The sequence below is a fragment of the Leptodactylus fuscus genome, chromosome 4 (genome assembly GCF_031893055.1).
Source record: "Leptodactylus fuscus isolate aLepFus1 chromosome 4, aLepFus1.hap2, whole genome shotgun sequence".
NCBI lineage: Eukaryota > Metazoa > Chordata > Amphibia > Anura > Leptodactylidae > Leptodactylus > Leptodactylus fuscus.
Window position 1 is genome coordinate 41,661,620 of NC_134268.1, and position 14,749 is coordinate 41,676,368.

The 14,749-nt window shown below is 41.6% G+C and overlaps 1 protein-coding gene across 1 annotated transcript; it reads left to right on the top strand.

Moving 5' to 3' along the window:
• Positions 1 to 473: 473 nt before the first annotated feature.
• On the top strand, positions 474 to 13,310 carry LOC142201281 (b(0,+)-type amino acid transporter 1-like). The gene is made up of 4 exons (XM_075272114.1): positions 474 to 1,188; positions 4,006 to 4,137; positions 10,726 to 11,090; positions 13,065 to 13,310. The coding sequence occupies exons 1-4, from the start codon at positions 474 to 476 to the stop codon at positions 13,308 to 13,310; spliced, it is 1,458 nt and encodes a 485-aa protein (XP_075128215.1).
• Positions 13,311 to 14,749: the final 1,439 nt, after the last annotated feature.

Below are 14,749 nucleotides of genomic sequence, written 5' to 3' on the forward strand. Positions count from 1 at the left end.
TCCGGCTGGTATATTCCTCTTTCTTGCTCTTTGTCCTGCAACAGACGACAACGCTTTTTCCAGCATGACGGGAGCACCATGTCAAAATGCACAAGTGATAACCAAGTGACTTTGATGTCACAAAAACTGCCAGAAAATCAAAAATTCTTCGAAAGCTTAGGTATGGCTTATCAATGTCAGAAATGTATTACAAATCTTGAGGTTGGTTTTTGCCCAGTAGCTATAAGGACATGGTTAATTTAACAGATTGAGGGTATTTTGTTACTTATTCACTGATAGTTGACTTTGTTCGCCAGGGATCAGGACCTCGGTAACCTATAAACAGTTAACAAAATATTATTGCAATCATTCCTATATGTTACAGTTTAAGAGATGATGAATTGTTAGGATTGCTGTTTAATGAACAAGCAGCACTGATATAAGATGGATTTCTTTGCTAATACCTTGAATATTGGCCAAGGCTTTGCCGAAAAATGGAGATTTCTTCCCAGCAAAAGGAGGGAAAAGAAGACGATGGAAGAGTTTGTCTGAAGAGGTGTTTGGGCTTTTTCGACAGTGTGTGCTTTCTTGTTGGTAGCATCATAGGTGCTGGAATATTCATTTCTCCTAAAGGGGTCTTGGAATATTCCCAGCTTAACATTGGGGTGGCACTATGCATATGGGCTGCCTGTGGCGTGCTGTGTATACTGTGCTCCCTGTGTTACGCAGAGCTGGGCACATCGCTGCCATTTGCTGGAGGTGAATACTATCATGTTAAGCGAGGACTTGGATCTCTGCCGGCTTTTATTACCATCTGGACTTTAACGCTGTTTATAAGACCTGCATCCAATGCAGCGCGAGCCCTGGCTTTTGCCGAATATATCAGTCGCCCGTTTTACTCTGACTGTCCTCCGCCTGATCTACTCAAAAAAATATTAGCTATTGGAATTCTGTTGGTTCTCGGTGTCATAAATACAAAAAGTGTTAAGCTGGCCACCTGGGTGCAGAATGTATTCACAGTGCTTAAATTGCTGTCCTTGACTCTTATCGTTGTCTATGGAATGATTGAGTTTGGAAGTAACACTAAGGCCTTGGAACCATTTCAGGATGCTTTTAATTCTGAAGTCCCTAATGCAGCTCAGACTGCGGAGTCTTTCTATCAAGGCTTGTATGCATATGGAGGATGGAGCTACCTCAACTACATGGCTGGTATGTATTGAGTGGTGAACTCAAAATGGAAGCAGAGCATGCAATTGCTAATGGGTCTGTAGGGTAGGGTGTCTGGGGCTGTATAGTTTTCTTCACCACCTGACCAATTGTAGAAAAACCCCATAATTGCTTCCAAGCACTGTCTGACCCAACAGGAAGTGGAGAGAACTAGAGGGGAGAAGCAATCATGTGCATGGCATATTACTTTCTTTCATCCCCTGCCATTTCTATGAAGATCCTAGAAACTTCTGGCAGATGGTAAGAATTGGCGCTTGTTTATGTTTACCTATGTGCCGTGGAGAAAATTGGTGACTATATTGGGTGTATGTAATAGGAGATGGGCTTATAGATAGATTGCACGGGAAAGGGGAAGATATGTATATGCATGGTTACATATGTTATGTGCGGTTGATGTGGGGGGAGGACCGAAAACAGAAAAATGGAATGCAAACTATATATAAAACATAGTGTATAACACTGTCAGGGCTGTTAGAAACCTCACTATAAAACATAGTGTAGAACACTGTCAGGGCTCCTAGGAAATTTCCAATTTCTAGCTCTCTAAGGCAAACACAGTTATGCCAAATGTATGTCTAATGCCCGGTTCACATCTGTGTTCGGGCCATTCTGTTCCCCTATATGCATGAAGTACGCACTTTTCTCTCCGCATTTTTGTGCGGAAACTAAACGGAACCAATTATAATCTATGGGGTCTGCGGGTTTCCTTAGGTAACCGCTTTTTATGTGGCTAGGTTTCCATACAAGTGGGAAGGGGGTTTTCAAAGCAGACTCCCCGAATAGAAACCCGCGTGCAGGGGTGAACCTGGGCTTTCTGCCACCTGAAGCGGCGTCAGAAAGCCGCGCCCCCCCCGAGGAGGGGCGGGGCGCAAGAAAGGGGCGGGCCAAGTGAAAGGGGGCAGGGTTGAGTGTAAATGGGGCGTGGCCAAGCGGAGCGAGCGGCGTTCGCAGGCAGAGAGCAGGCATGGAGAGGACCTGCTCTCTGCCTGAGTGTGAGGGGCGGCCGCTGGAGCAGCGCTGCGTCCAGCAGGGCCGCCCCAATACACCGTTCGCTTCCCGTGTTGGGCTGCAGACACGGTGACGCTAAGCCAGTCCAGGACAGCTTGTCCTGGACTGACTTAGGTCAGCAAAAATGCCACCCTCCCGAGACCCTAGCATAGCGCCGCCTGAAGCGGTCGCTTCAGGTCGCCTCATGGGAGGTGCGGCGCTGCCCGCGTGCAGACATGAACCAAGCCTAAGGAAAAATGGATAGTAAGCAGTGAATCCAAATTCTGAGTTCAAGTGTACTTTAACGTTTAAAATTATCCTTTTTTGGGTAAAGGTGCTTGCCCATTGTTTTTTAGACACACATGGTGATTATATCACAAAAAGTGATGGTTTTACAGAAAAATTAGCACATTTTGACTGCTGGCACCAAAAGCAGAGAAAAATGTCTTAGAATGTTCAGATCGATGGGAGCTGATATCCCGGCATAAAAGGGACTTGTTCAGGGGTTATATGGCCATCATATTCATCTAGCTGGCAACAATGGGAGAATTGGGTGAGAACATTATGGGATGTCAGATTGGACGAGGACAAGTTACTAGAGATGAGCGAGTAGTACTCGATCGAGTAGGTATTCGATTGAATACTATGGTTTTCGAAATACTCATACTCGATCGAGTACCACTCGCTATTCAAATGGAAAGTTCGAAGCAGAACCAGCATTGATTGGCCGAATGCTATACAGTCAGCCAATCAACGCTGGTTCTTCTCCTAGCTTTAGAAGTCTTCTCCTTGCAGCTTCCCTGCGGCGTCTTCCGGCTCTGAATTCACTCTGCCAGGCATCCAGCCTGGGCAGAGCTGACTGCGCATGCCCGCTTGTAGTGCGGGCATGCGCAGTCATCTCTGCCCAGGCCCGATGCCTGGCAGATTGAATTCAGAGCCGTAAGATGCCGCGGGGACGCTGCAAGGAGAAGACTTCTCGGAGGATCCAGCCCGACCCTCACTCGTGGACTTGGTAAGTATAATTTGATTGAACGTTGCCTACCCCTGAAATGAGCATTTTCCCCCCATAGAGTATAATAGGGTTCGATATTCGATTCGAGTAGTCGAATATTGAGGGGCTACTCGAAACGAATATCGAATCTCGAACATTTTACTGGTCGCTCATCTCTACAAGTTACTATTCTGATATGTGTGTTGGCACAGGCAGCTGAAATGGGCTTGTCTATTTTTAGAGTTATCTCTTTTGCAAGCTCTATACCCTCTTTAATACCCCAAAACAGAATATGGAAGTGCTTCAAAATGATCCATAAAGTGAAGTAAAAGTTGGAGCCATTTTTGTGCAATATTTCAATGCAGAACTTTTTTTTTTTATTTCAGACTTGAGTGTCTACAGACCTATTTATCGCATGGCTTATTTTGTCACAACTAAAGGTTTTAGAATTACAAAAATACTTGGCAAAATGTCTAAAAAAAACAGTATATGCTTGGCTACACTCTTGTGACGTAATCTCAAGCACAACTTTCTGTAGACATCACTAAGACAAAGTAACAGGCTGAATATGGTATCAGACTTGGGCTTTAAATTAATTCTGATGAATGATAAAATACTTATTTACTCTATCTATGGATAACCTATCTATTTATCTATCTATCTATCTGTCTGTCTGTCTGTCTGTCTGTCTATCTATGGATAACCTATCTATCTGTCTATCTATGGATAACCTATCTATCTGTCTAAAAGTCACTTTATAAATAGTTTTCTATCCAATGATTTATTCCACATTTTATTGATTACTTTTTCTTATTTTTCAGAGGAGATAAAGAACCCGAGTAAAAACATCCCTCGCAGTATAATAACAGCCATGTGTGTCGTGATTGTCTTCTATTTGCTGGTGAACATCTCATACCTCACCGTTCTGACACCCAAGGAGATTGTATCTTCAGGTACGGGATTTCCATTTTCTAAATGAAACCAAAGTTAAAGTACGTCCACAGTTGAGGTTGTTTGTCATGTGACTGATATTCATATTCTTGGTTCGCATTCACATTGTTGCCTTATATTGCCTTGTGTGTGCTGGCTTTTCTCTCGCTGTTTTTTCTTGTATTTTGATTCTTGACCTCTGGCTTTCCCTATTGACTACTCTTTTGGATATCGATTTTGTCATTGCATTGTTCAACTGTTACTGACCCCTGACTAGCTGACCTCCCTTTGTTGTTGTTTGTCTTGTCTACGTTTTGTGTTTCATGTACTTAGAAAGGGCCCGTCTCCAAGTTGCCACCTATTACATAGGATAGGACTAGGCAAGCAGGTAGGGACAGTGGGGGGCTTCAGCTTAGGGCTCACTGTCTCTTGTGCCCCTTCCCAGGGTTTCCAGCAGCTACTGGGGAATTGCTGCTCCTATTGCAATTCCGTTACAATGTGATTCTTAATTTCTAGTTTCTGTGCGGAGTAACATTTTTATGACAGTTGAAGCCTCAATTGAGCTCCAGACCCCCTGCATAGATAACATGCTGGCTATTCTACAATAATCTTAGGGCTTAGTTATCTTTGCTTTTCATTAAAAGTGAATTTAAAAAAATGTAAATTTTTGAGCACAATAATCCATTTTCTTTATTTTTTTAAATTTCTTCTTTACAGTTGGTTTGTTTGGTCTTAAATGACTTGGAAATTAGTTTTGCACCATTTTTTTTTTTGATAGGGTTGTTTTCAATGCAGCCGTTTTTGGAATGTTTGATTTTAGTTTTTAACTCCCCGCCTTCCAAAAGTCATAACATCACAGAAATGAATGAGGGCTTAATTTTTGCAGGACAAATTTCACTTTATAGTGGTCCCACTTGTGGAAACAGCTTTTTTTGTTGCTGATTTTGTTGTGTTTTTTTTAAGCCAAACGAATGGCAAATACAAAGGAAAAGCTGGAAAGCTGGAAAAAAAAAATCAGATTGGGGTGAAATTAGAAAGAAAATGTAATTTTTACAGCTAAAATGACATGATACCTGTATTCTGCAGATTGCTATGATTACAGTGATGCCAATTTTATAGTTTTTATACAATTAAAAACTTTTTATATTTACATATACAAGGCAGGATAAGGGGTGTTTTATTCAAATTTTTTTAGGGAGGCAAAACAGCGAGAATACAGCCATTTTATTTCCTTTTGTGGTGTTCACCCATATGCATATTTTGATATAAAACCCCAACATCTGCTGTAATAGTCTGAGGACGGAGGAGAAGCCAAGTCAAAAATGTCCCTTGGCCATGACATAAGTAACTGGCAAAGCTGATCTGATCTGATGTGAGATGGTGGACAAGCTCCACTTGAAGAAGTGGCCGTGTTCCCCATGCTCTACTGATATGTTGCCTAAGTTAGGCATGGTTGGAGTTTAGGGTCTTGTTCAGATTGCACACGCTGTGATAGCGGAGGTGCAGTGCAAGAAGATTTACTTTTACATTACTCTATTATGAACTATGAATTATTGATATTGAATTGAGCTCTATGTCATGTGTGACATGTCACGTAATTGTCTGCAGGCCATCACACGGCCATTTGTTCTAGTGGTTTCTAGAAGCTTTGTGTGCTGACTCCCATGAAGCAGAGCACAGCTGCATCGCAAGAATATTTAACTCTTTATTTAATATCCCGTTCCCGCACTATTGGGGTATGGATTGACTTGGAGGACAGCTTGTGAGGAAGGATGAGTAGGTGAGAAGGACAGCTTGAAGATACGTTTGAGGGCAACACACAAGCTAGGGAGCCTGCTGGATAACTTGTGGAGTACAGATGACTGATAGCCAAAGAAATGCCATTCACTTCTGTGAACCGACACTCTCTAAGGACACTTGTGAATAAGAAGGCAGGTGATCAGTGCATACCCCATGACAGCAGTAGCGTGTTGTTCTCTGCCATGGCCTGCAGTCCATTTGTTGTCTGTGCAACATCTACCTCAGTAAAGATACCATCAGTAAGGAGTTGAGTGTCCATGTCTTCATTGCAGTGGTACGAAAGCCATGGAGGAGTACAATAGTGGCTGTAGAGGAGCCACCATGAGAGTAGTGATATTAACTATGACCCGGTGCTGGAATCACCTGTTAGACTAAGACCCAGTGGCACCACCATGGGACTTGGACAATAGGCAGACATAATGCATACTTGCCAACAGTCCTGATTCTTTAGAAAAGTGAGAACTTAGGCATGGTATGGGATGTTCCCTGTGGAGGGACCTATATGTCTCTATTTTACAAAAATTTGGGAAACAGTGCATTGCTGATGCTTGAATTAAATACCTAGGGCTCTTGGACCTCAAAAGATGACACAGAGGTGATTGCAAACTGATTCTATCTTCTCCGTCTCACCTCACCAGCTCCGGCATACTGCAGGAGCTATAACCAGATCAGAAACTTTACACTTTGTAAACAGGTTAATAGGGGTTAATGACAGACATGTGCTACTGTATTGGCGTACAGTTACGAATGTCTGAAGAATACATTCAGTAGAACATTGAAAAGGCTCCATTGAAAGTGATTTCCAATTATAGTATGAACCTAGCATAAGTTTAACATTCAGGTTAGGGCTCGTTCACATCTGCGTCGCCCTCTCCGTACTGCAGGTTTCCGTTTCCTGCCTAAAACAGAGGCAGGAGACGGAAACTTGCAGGAGTCTCTCTCATTCATTCATTTGAATGGGTGAGAGAGATGTCCTGCCGTGAGCGGTGGTGAGCGTTTTGCGCTCTCCGCCGCGAAACCGGGTTTTATAATCCGGACACAGAGTCGGACATGCAGTACTCTGTGTCCGGATAAAAAAATCCGGTTTCGCGGCGGAGAGCCTAAAACGCTCACCGCCGCTCACGGCCGGACCCAGTCTGTGCTTTCTGTCTTCTGGCATGCAGAAGACGGAAAGCACAGAACGGAAAGAAGAACACAGGTGTGAACCTAGCGTTACCGAGTAAGATGTGTTACAACCTTCCCGGACACTGCAATGACTGTGTAGGATACGATTCAGAAATGGATAAAAATAATGTTAAAAGGGTTCATACAAGGTAACAATGCAGGGTCTCATATACTGTACATTATGATAATGTCACTGTATCTGCATTAGGTAACCTGTAATGTTCCTTTGCAGATTGACCACAGATAATAGAGACCCTATTTCATGTGATCTTTTCTTGCCATCGCTGTAATTTCCCCTTTAGATTATATTTGCTCTGGTAAAAGGAATGGAAAAAATTGCTGGAAATGGTTTTAAATGAAGTGGCCGCTAAATTATTATACTGGCTCTTTTTTAGAACTCAGAGCACATATTATAGTTGACCTCTACAGTGTAGTCACCATACCTTTGAGAAACTGAATTGTCATTCTTTACAAATATCGTGTGTGTTTCAGTCTTATAAAGATACATACATATACAGTACTGTATAGCATTCTGATATGTGTTCTCTGTTCTGTTGTATGGGAGTATAAAATCATGACCACCTTTGACACATTCCAGAGGGGGTTAAATCTGTCGCATGGGTTCATGGCCTTCTAAAAGAGCTGGGCATCACATCACCAATCAAAGAGACCGTAAAAACTCAGAGGGCCATCCTTTGAACTGATCATTTGTTTTTTAACTTATCTATTTGTCTGTATATTGCTTCCTATCACCTGTCACACTGAAGACTTGATTCCTGTGCCCCTTTTTGTGTTTAAATTTGCACGCCTTCAGAAATTGTCATACCATGCCTGATGAAGAGACCTAGTAGTCTCAAAAGCTTTATATTTCATGTTCTATTGTGTAACTTTCACCTTCTGAGATGTAGTCAACAGACAAAGAAAGATTAAGGTTGGTTCACACTAGCGCTTGTATTCCATCCGCAAGGAGTCCGCATGGAGAACGCCCCGGACGGAATGCAATCGCAATTGCAAGCGATGTGCTTGCAAAGCACATGGAGCCCATAGACTATAATGGGCTCCGAGTGCTGGCCGCGCACTGCCCGCACAAATGAATTAAACTCTTAAACCACATCCAATACATTGTTGGGCAGATTTTCAGCATCAAGCTCATATCTTCACAGTAGACCTGAAGCTCCATTTGCCCACAGAATACATATTTTGCCTTATACTATTAAGCTGCAGGTGCAACAAGGGCTTTTCTGAGCCTAGCAGGGCTCTTTCTTTGGTTGATGATCTCCCATTTAGTGCCACCCCTCTGCTTGTAATAGGGCTACTTCTCCAGTTCATGTTCTTGGCTGGAAACCCAACTCAGCGTAACCCCCTTTCGCTTTAGGACTTCTTCTCCAGTTCAACACTTCGACCAAAATCTCTTCTTTTATTGCCTCCCTCTATTTCACTGACAACCCACTGCTTATATTTTCCTATTACAAGCAGCGGGTTGTCCATAAAGCAGCAGGACCACCTCTGGTCAGGTCTTCAGCCAAGATCTTGAACTAGAGAAGGAGCAATGCTAGGCTCTGATGTGATTATCATATGGGGAAAATGTATTTTTATTTCATCTGGAGCATCCATTCTGCCGTATGTAGGTATGGGCTTGATGTGGGGTTGTGTCCTTCATTGTACTGTGTGTGGTTTAGAACAATTTGTCATCTGATAGATTTTCTTTAAGCTCTGTTCCAATCTGTGTTTCAAGCCTCCATCACATAGTCTGACACATTTGGCAGAAATAATACCGCAGCACACATCACTATTTTTTTCACTTAAAATGAGGGACAAAACCAAACCCTGATGGACCCCATTAGACGTCAGTTTGATGGATCTGTCACAGCTTGAATTCTGTTTTTCTGCTTCTTCAATAGAAAATGGAATTCATAATGTAACTGTGGCAATACAAAATACGTATTGTACAGTATATATACTGCAACCTGGTAGTGCTACGTTCTAATACACACAAATACATACGTACACCTATACAATAACACACATATACATGTAAATGCACATTACACAAATTTCTCAATCAATTTTCAAATTTCAATTTTCAAACTGACTTTTTTTTTTTTTAAACCTACGGTGCATACAAGGTATTACTCCTGTCAATAGGTTTAGTACATAATGTGACAAAACCATTTTTCTTATCTCAATTTCACATCTAAAAATAGATTAATTTATTATAATATTCTAGAAAAAGATTGATCATGTCATGACACTCTATTCTGCATATGTCTTCTGTAAGAAAGAATCCATAGAAATAGACAAAGATTGTAACAATGATCTGACCTTGATGCAGTTGGGCATTTGGATTGGCACTTGTGTATCTTAGACAAGAGATGTGGTTCTGGTACTTTTAGATGTTCACATTTAAGAGATTTCTTACCGAGTGATTTCTTCATCCATGTCCATCTTACTGAACACAGATTGCCATTAAGAAATGTAATGAGTTGCAGAAAAAGAAATAGTGAATCCAAGTCAAAATTTTTTTAGACCAAACCAGATGCACCAAGATGTGCCAAAGATGAGCCACATTGCACCAATGTCTAGTCCGCCATCTGGCGTCCTTCTGTACTGACTCCCATATAAAAACTTTCTGTTATAAAAAGCTATTACTATTACTGATGTGGCACAGTCGTTGGCAGGCTGCGTTTTTGTTGTGGATTTAGTTTCAGAGATGCTGCAGATTTTCCCTTTGCACTGCAAGTCAATTTTCACAGATTTTTTACTGATGTAAATGAAATTTCTTAAAATCTCTTTGCTTCTACTGTAAAACAATTTATATTTTACATGCAGAAATTCTATCTAGACATTCCACAGCATTTCAGCCCTGTGTGCACAAACCCATATGTATCTAGGAGTCGGATCCCCATTAGTCATAAAGTGATGACATATCCTAGTGTTGCGCCATCACTAGAGATGAGTGAATTATACAAAAATTTGATTCGGCAACTTTGCTGAATTTTCTGATACTATTCGAATTGATCTGACTTAAATGGCGTCGAATCACGTTAAGCCCTTCCTGAAATCTGCCCTAATAATATGGCGCTGTTGGGAGGGACTTCCTGCAAACCACGCGGAAGCATGGTGCGCACACAGAAACTGTGTGCACACTGTGCTTTGCACGTGTCAGTTGCACGTGTCAGTTGTATGTAACGGCGGCGCGCTCCACGTGACTGCTGGGGCCCAATCACAGGCCCCAGCAGTGAGGCCTTAGTCACCGACCAGAAGAGCTCCAGAGTGGATGCCCAGTATTTTTTTATTTTTAATCATGATGGCACCCCCCGATCTTGCCACAGAGGTCCGTAGGGGACATGTAGCATGCCCTTGGATTCCGCGGTCATGTTTGACTGTGGCATCTAAGGGATTAAAACCCCTGATCAGAGCTGTGAGGCCATACCCCTTTTAATACAGTAATTTATCCTATGATCTAGTAGTGCAGCCAAGTTCTTGTCCACAGTTACTGTCCCAGCTTTACTCCCCCTGTAATTTCTCTTGCTCCTTACGTATATCTTTACTACAAACAGGACAAATACATTATCAGTTGTATATTATCTATATCTGGTTTATACTTGAGGTTGAATGTTACTTTAACTATCCATATTTCGTTGCAGCTGCAGTATCAGTGACCTGGGCAGATAGAACGATTCCATCAGTCGTCTGGATCATCCCCATTTCCGTAGCAGTCTCCATATTTGGTGCCCTAAATGGTGAGATGTTTATGTTGGGGAGACTATACTACGCTGGAAGCAAAGCGGGACATTTGCCGGCCATCATATCAATGCTCCATGTACACTATATGACTCCAGCCCCGGCTATGATCATATCCACAATAATTGCATCCATTTTTGTCATCCCTTCTGACCTCATTTCCTTAACAAACTATTTTAGTTTTTCTTCCTGGGTGCTGGTTGGACTAACTTGTACTAGTCTGGTTGTGCTGCGTTATCGAGAACCCGATCTAGAGCGTCCATACAAGGTGAGTTAACATCAAAACCATAATTAGGTAATAAGCAGCTAGTTTAGGCGGGGTTCACATCTGCACCGGGTGTCCTGTATTCAATGGGAGGCAGAGGTCACATCAGCAGGCTTCAAAAACAGCCATCCTGCTTGCTGCAGATTCTGTGGCTGATAAACTTCACAATCCACAGCATAAGATATTCATCTGGAGTAAATCACTGATTAAAAATCGCGGCAGAACCACAGGGGTTAGAAAATGAAAACTAGACGGAGGCGGAAGTCTAAGTTGCTCTTCATTTTTGCTGTGTGAATATCCCCTACAGGGTTTATCATAGATCAGGGCCATTAGGGGTATGTTCACATGGCGGAATTTGCATTGCGTGTATGAATATTCCGCGCGGCTAGCTGCGACGGGATGCCGCTGCAGTGTACCGGCATCCGTCACGGCATTCTGCTCTGGATTAGGTCCAAATGAATGGACCTAATAGGGAGGGAGCCTCGCGCCATGGACGCTGCAGCTGATTAAGCTGCAGAATCCACGGAAAGAAGGGTCATCTCGCTTCTTTTTTCTGCTACTAGCTAGGGGAAAAAAGAAGTGAACGGCTCCCATTGAAGTCAATGGGAGCCGGTTTTGACAGTGGATTTTGAGACGGAAACGTCTCAAATTCAGCAGCCAAAAAACTCAGTGTGAACTAACCCTAAGTATTGAAGTAGATCGTCAAAAATCACCTATCCTTTGTTGAATCAGTCACTAAAAAGTTCCAAATTGCCCATAGAAGTGACAACAGCACAAGGACGATATATCAGGCACCATGATGGATGACCAATCAGCCCATGAACAACAAGAAAAAGCAATTAAATGTAATATTACTACATAATAGCAAAACCCTTGACAGGCTTCCATTAACACAGTAACTAGGTGGCAACACATACAGTAGATACATAGCAGCCATACATCTGCGTGACACAATATCACAAAATCATGTGTTTTTTTTTTTTTTAAATGTTCTTTGTGTGACAAACATATGTGGACATTTCCAGTCAAACACATCTGTACATTGGAAAATTTATAAAATAATGAAACTTTATTTGCTGGAATAAAGAAACCTACAATAAGATATTTTGATAAAAAAAAAAAAAAGGCAGAATAATTTTAGGTAAAACGAGTTATGGTTCTTATAAGACTTATATAAATAGCATATCAAAATGAAATAAAATTCCACAAAGTCATGTTGTGTTTAGAAACATTATCAAAATTGGGTATCTGGATATGTCCAGCCAAGAGAACATGTAAGGAAGGACATACCATATTTTTTGGACTATAAGACGCACTTTTTGGACTATAAGACACACAGTTGTATTGCAGGATATGGGACTTGCAGTGAAATGATTGCAAGTCTAAAAAAAAATAAAAAAAATTGAAAGGAAAGATGATATATATATATATATATATATATATATATATATATGTTTTATTTACATTGGTGAAATATTATATTATTATGTGATTAAATATTTAACAAATTTTTTGCTTCAAAATTTTTTTTTCCTATTTTCCTCCTCTAAAACCTTAGTGCGTCTTATGTTCCGAAAAATACGGTACTTGTATACACAGAGAAAGAGTTGATGCTGTTGTTAAAGAGTCCATTTTACCGGCTTCAACAACTCCAAGTCTTTGCATACTTCAATAGGAATTTATCCTATAGTTTCTGTACAAATAGGCTCTCTACAGTCTGGTGGGTGGTCTTAGACTGTCTGGTTCATAACAGGACCGCCCACCTGACAGCGATAAGCTGAATTGGACTAAAAAGTATCTGCATTGATTGCTTAGAAACAGCAAGTTCTAGATAAAAAATAACAACCCTTGCTTGAATCAATGGAGCAAAATCTACTGAAGGATGCAAAGAGTTGGAGTTAGAGGAGTTGGTGGAAGGACCTCATTAAGTGTCAGTTGACTTTGGGCGATAATCACTGTTATGGTTTTACATTTCAGGTCTTCCTTCCCATCGCCTTCGCAGTTATCGTGGTTTCAACCTTCTTGGTTCTTGCACCTATAATCCAGTCCCCTAAAGTTCAGTATTTTTATGCTTTGCTGTTCATGTTAAGCAGTATACTTGTCTATATCCCCTTTGTCTATTTCAAGTTACAGATCCCATACTTTGATAAAATCACCTGTCATCTGCAACTTTTACTTGAGGTTTCACCAACGGATATTTTTGAGGATTCTAAAACCAAGTAGCCCTGTTATTTCTATCCTATAAAATCAGTCATGTTTATCGAGGACACTTGTGGAAGAATAAAGGTTTTTGGATAGCTTGCTGCAGATAAAAAGGCCTTAATGTCAAGTATACATCGGTGTAAAAGTGAAATAAATCTATCTTGTGATCTACTGGTTAGAAGTCATTTTCCTCTGCTTTATAACAGGCGTCTTGTCTGGAGAATTCTATGGTGTTGGGAAAATGCTACTAAAGAAATAAATCTCAATAGAGTAGCCTACAGCTTTATGCAAATTGTTCTTAGCAGTTTTATAACTATTATATCTTTCAGACTATCAGACGGACTCTACCAGTAGCTGCTGATGAACCCTGGGGGGAGGGGCACAAGAGACAGTGAACCCACCACTGGCCTTACCTGCTTGCCGGTCCTATCCTAAATAATAGGCGACAACTGTTTGATGGGCCCTTCCTATATAAGTGATAACACAGAACGAAGAGGGAGGTCAGCTAGCCAAGGGTCCGCAGGACAGAATCAAAATCCAATAGAATAGTCAATAGGGTAAGCCAGAGGTCAGTAATACAATAGTAGCAGAAGAGGAGCTTAGCAGGGACAAGGTCTAAGGACAGAATCTCAATAGCCAGCGAGTCAGTGTGGGTGGATCTCCTGTATATAGAAGCCCTTGACTAGCCCTAGACTTGATTGGAAGACAGTCTGTCAATCACAAAGGCAAGGCTAGAATTAAGCATTTCATGAACAGATGGAAACAAGGAGCAGGAGATTGGTGTGGTGGCAATTCAATTACTCAGATAGAACAGTGTTCACACAGTGCAAGGAAAAACACTAAGCAATGAATCAAACTGAACACGCCTCCTGCGCCACAGTGTGTGAGCCGAGGATAGTGTAGAGACGCGGAGAAGCAGAGACGTTACACTACCATATGCCGCATCTATAATTAGAGACATGAAATAGGAGGGAAAAGGGTGTTTTTGTTTTTTTTATATTGTACATTTCATATGAGTAATAGCCTGGTAATGGTAAGGATGCACAGCGCCCGATGACAATCCCTCTCCCAGTGACTTACTTACTGTCACATCACACAGGAGATCATTAAATTGTGTGGGTCCACTGCAAGTGGGGACAATTAAATTGTGCGTAGTCACTGCAAGGGGACATTAAACTATATGGGGCCACTGTTGGGGGATTTTAAACTGTTTGTGTCCACTGCTGGGGTTATTTATACTGTAAAGAATTTGTATGGATTTTTTTCTATGTGAGGCCCATTTGGACGGATGAGATGGGGTTGGTGTTCTAGAGTGGCATAGTCAAGCCCTGAAAACACACTGAGGAGATGGAGACTCCCTCCATGCAGGTTTGCTGCTGAAGACAGGGAGCAGATCGGCTTCTAACCATAATGATAACCATTTATCTAACATGTCGATAGGGATCTATAAATGCACCCCT

Bases quoted from the DNA above. Each gene is read 5' to 3' on its own strand.
- LOC142201281 (XM_075272114.1), top strand. From the start codon at position 474: ATGGAGATTTCTTCCCAGCAAAAGGAGGGAAAAGAAGACGATGGAAGA. The intron at 1,189-4,005 runs GTATGTATTGAG...CTTATTTTTCAG, and splicing joins CTACCTCAACTACATGGCTG to AGGAGATAAAGAACCCGAGT. The intron at 4,138-10,725 runs GTACGGGATTTC...ATTTCGTTGCAG, and splicing joins CAAGGAGATTGTATCTTCAG to CTGCAGTATCAGTGACCTGG.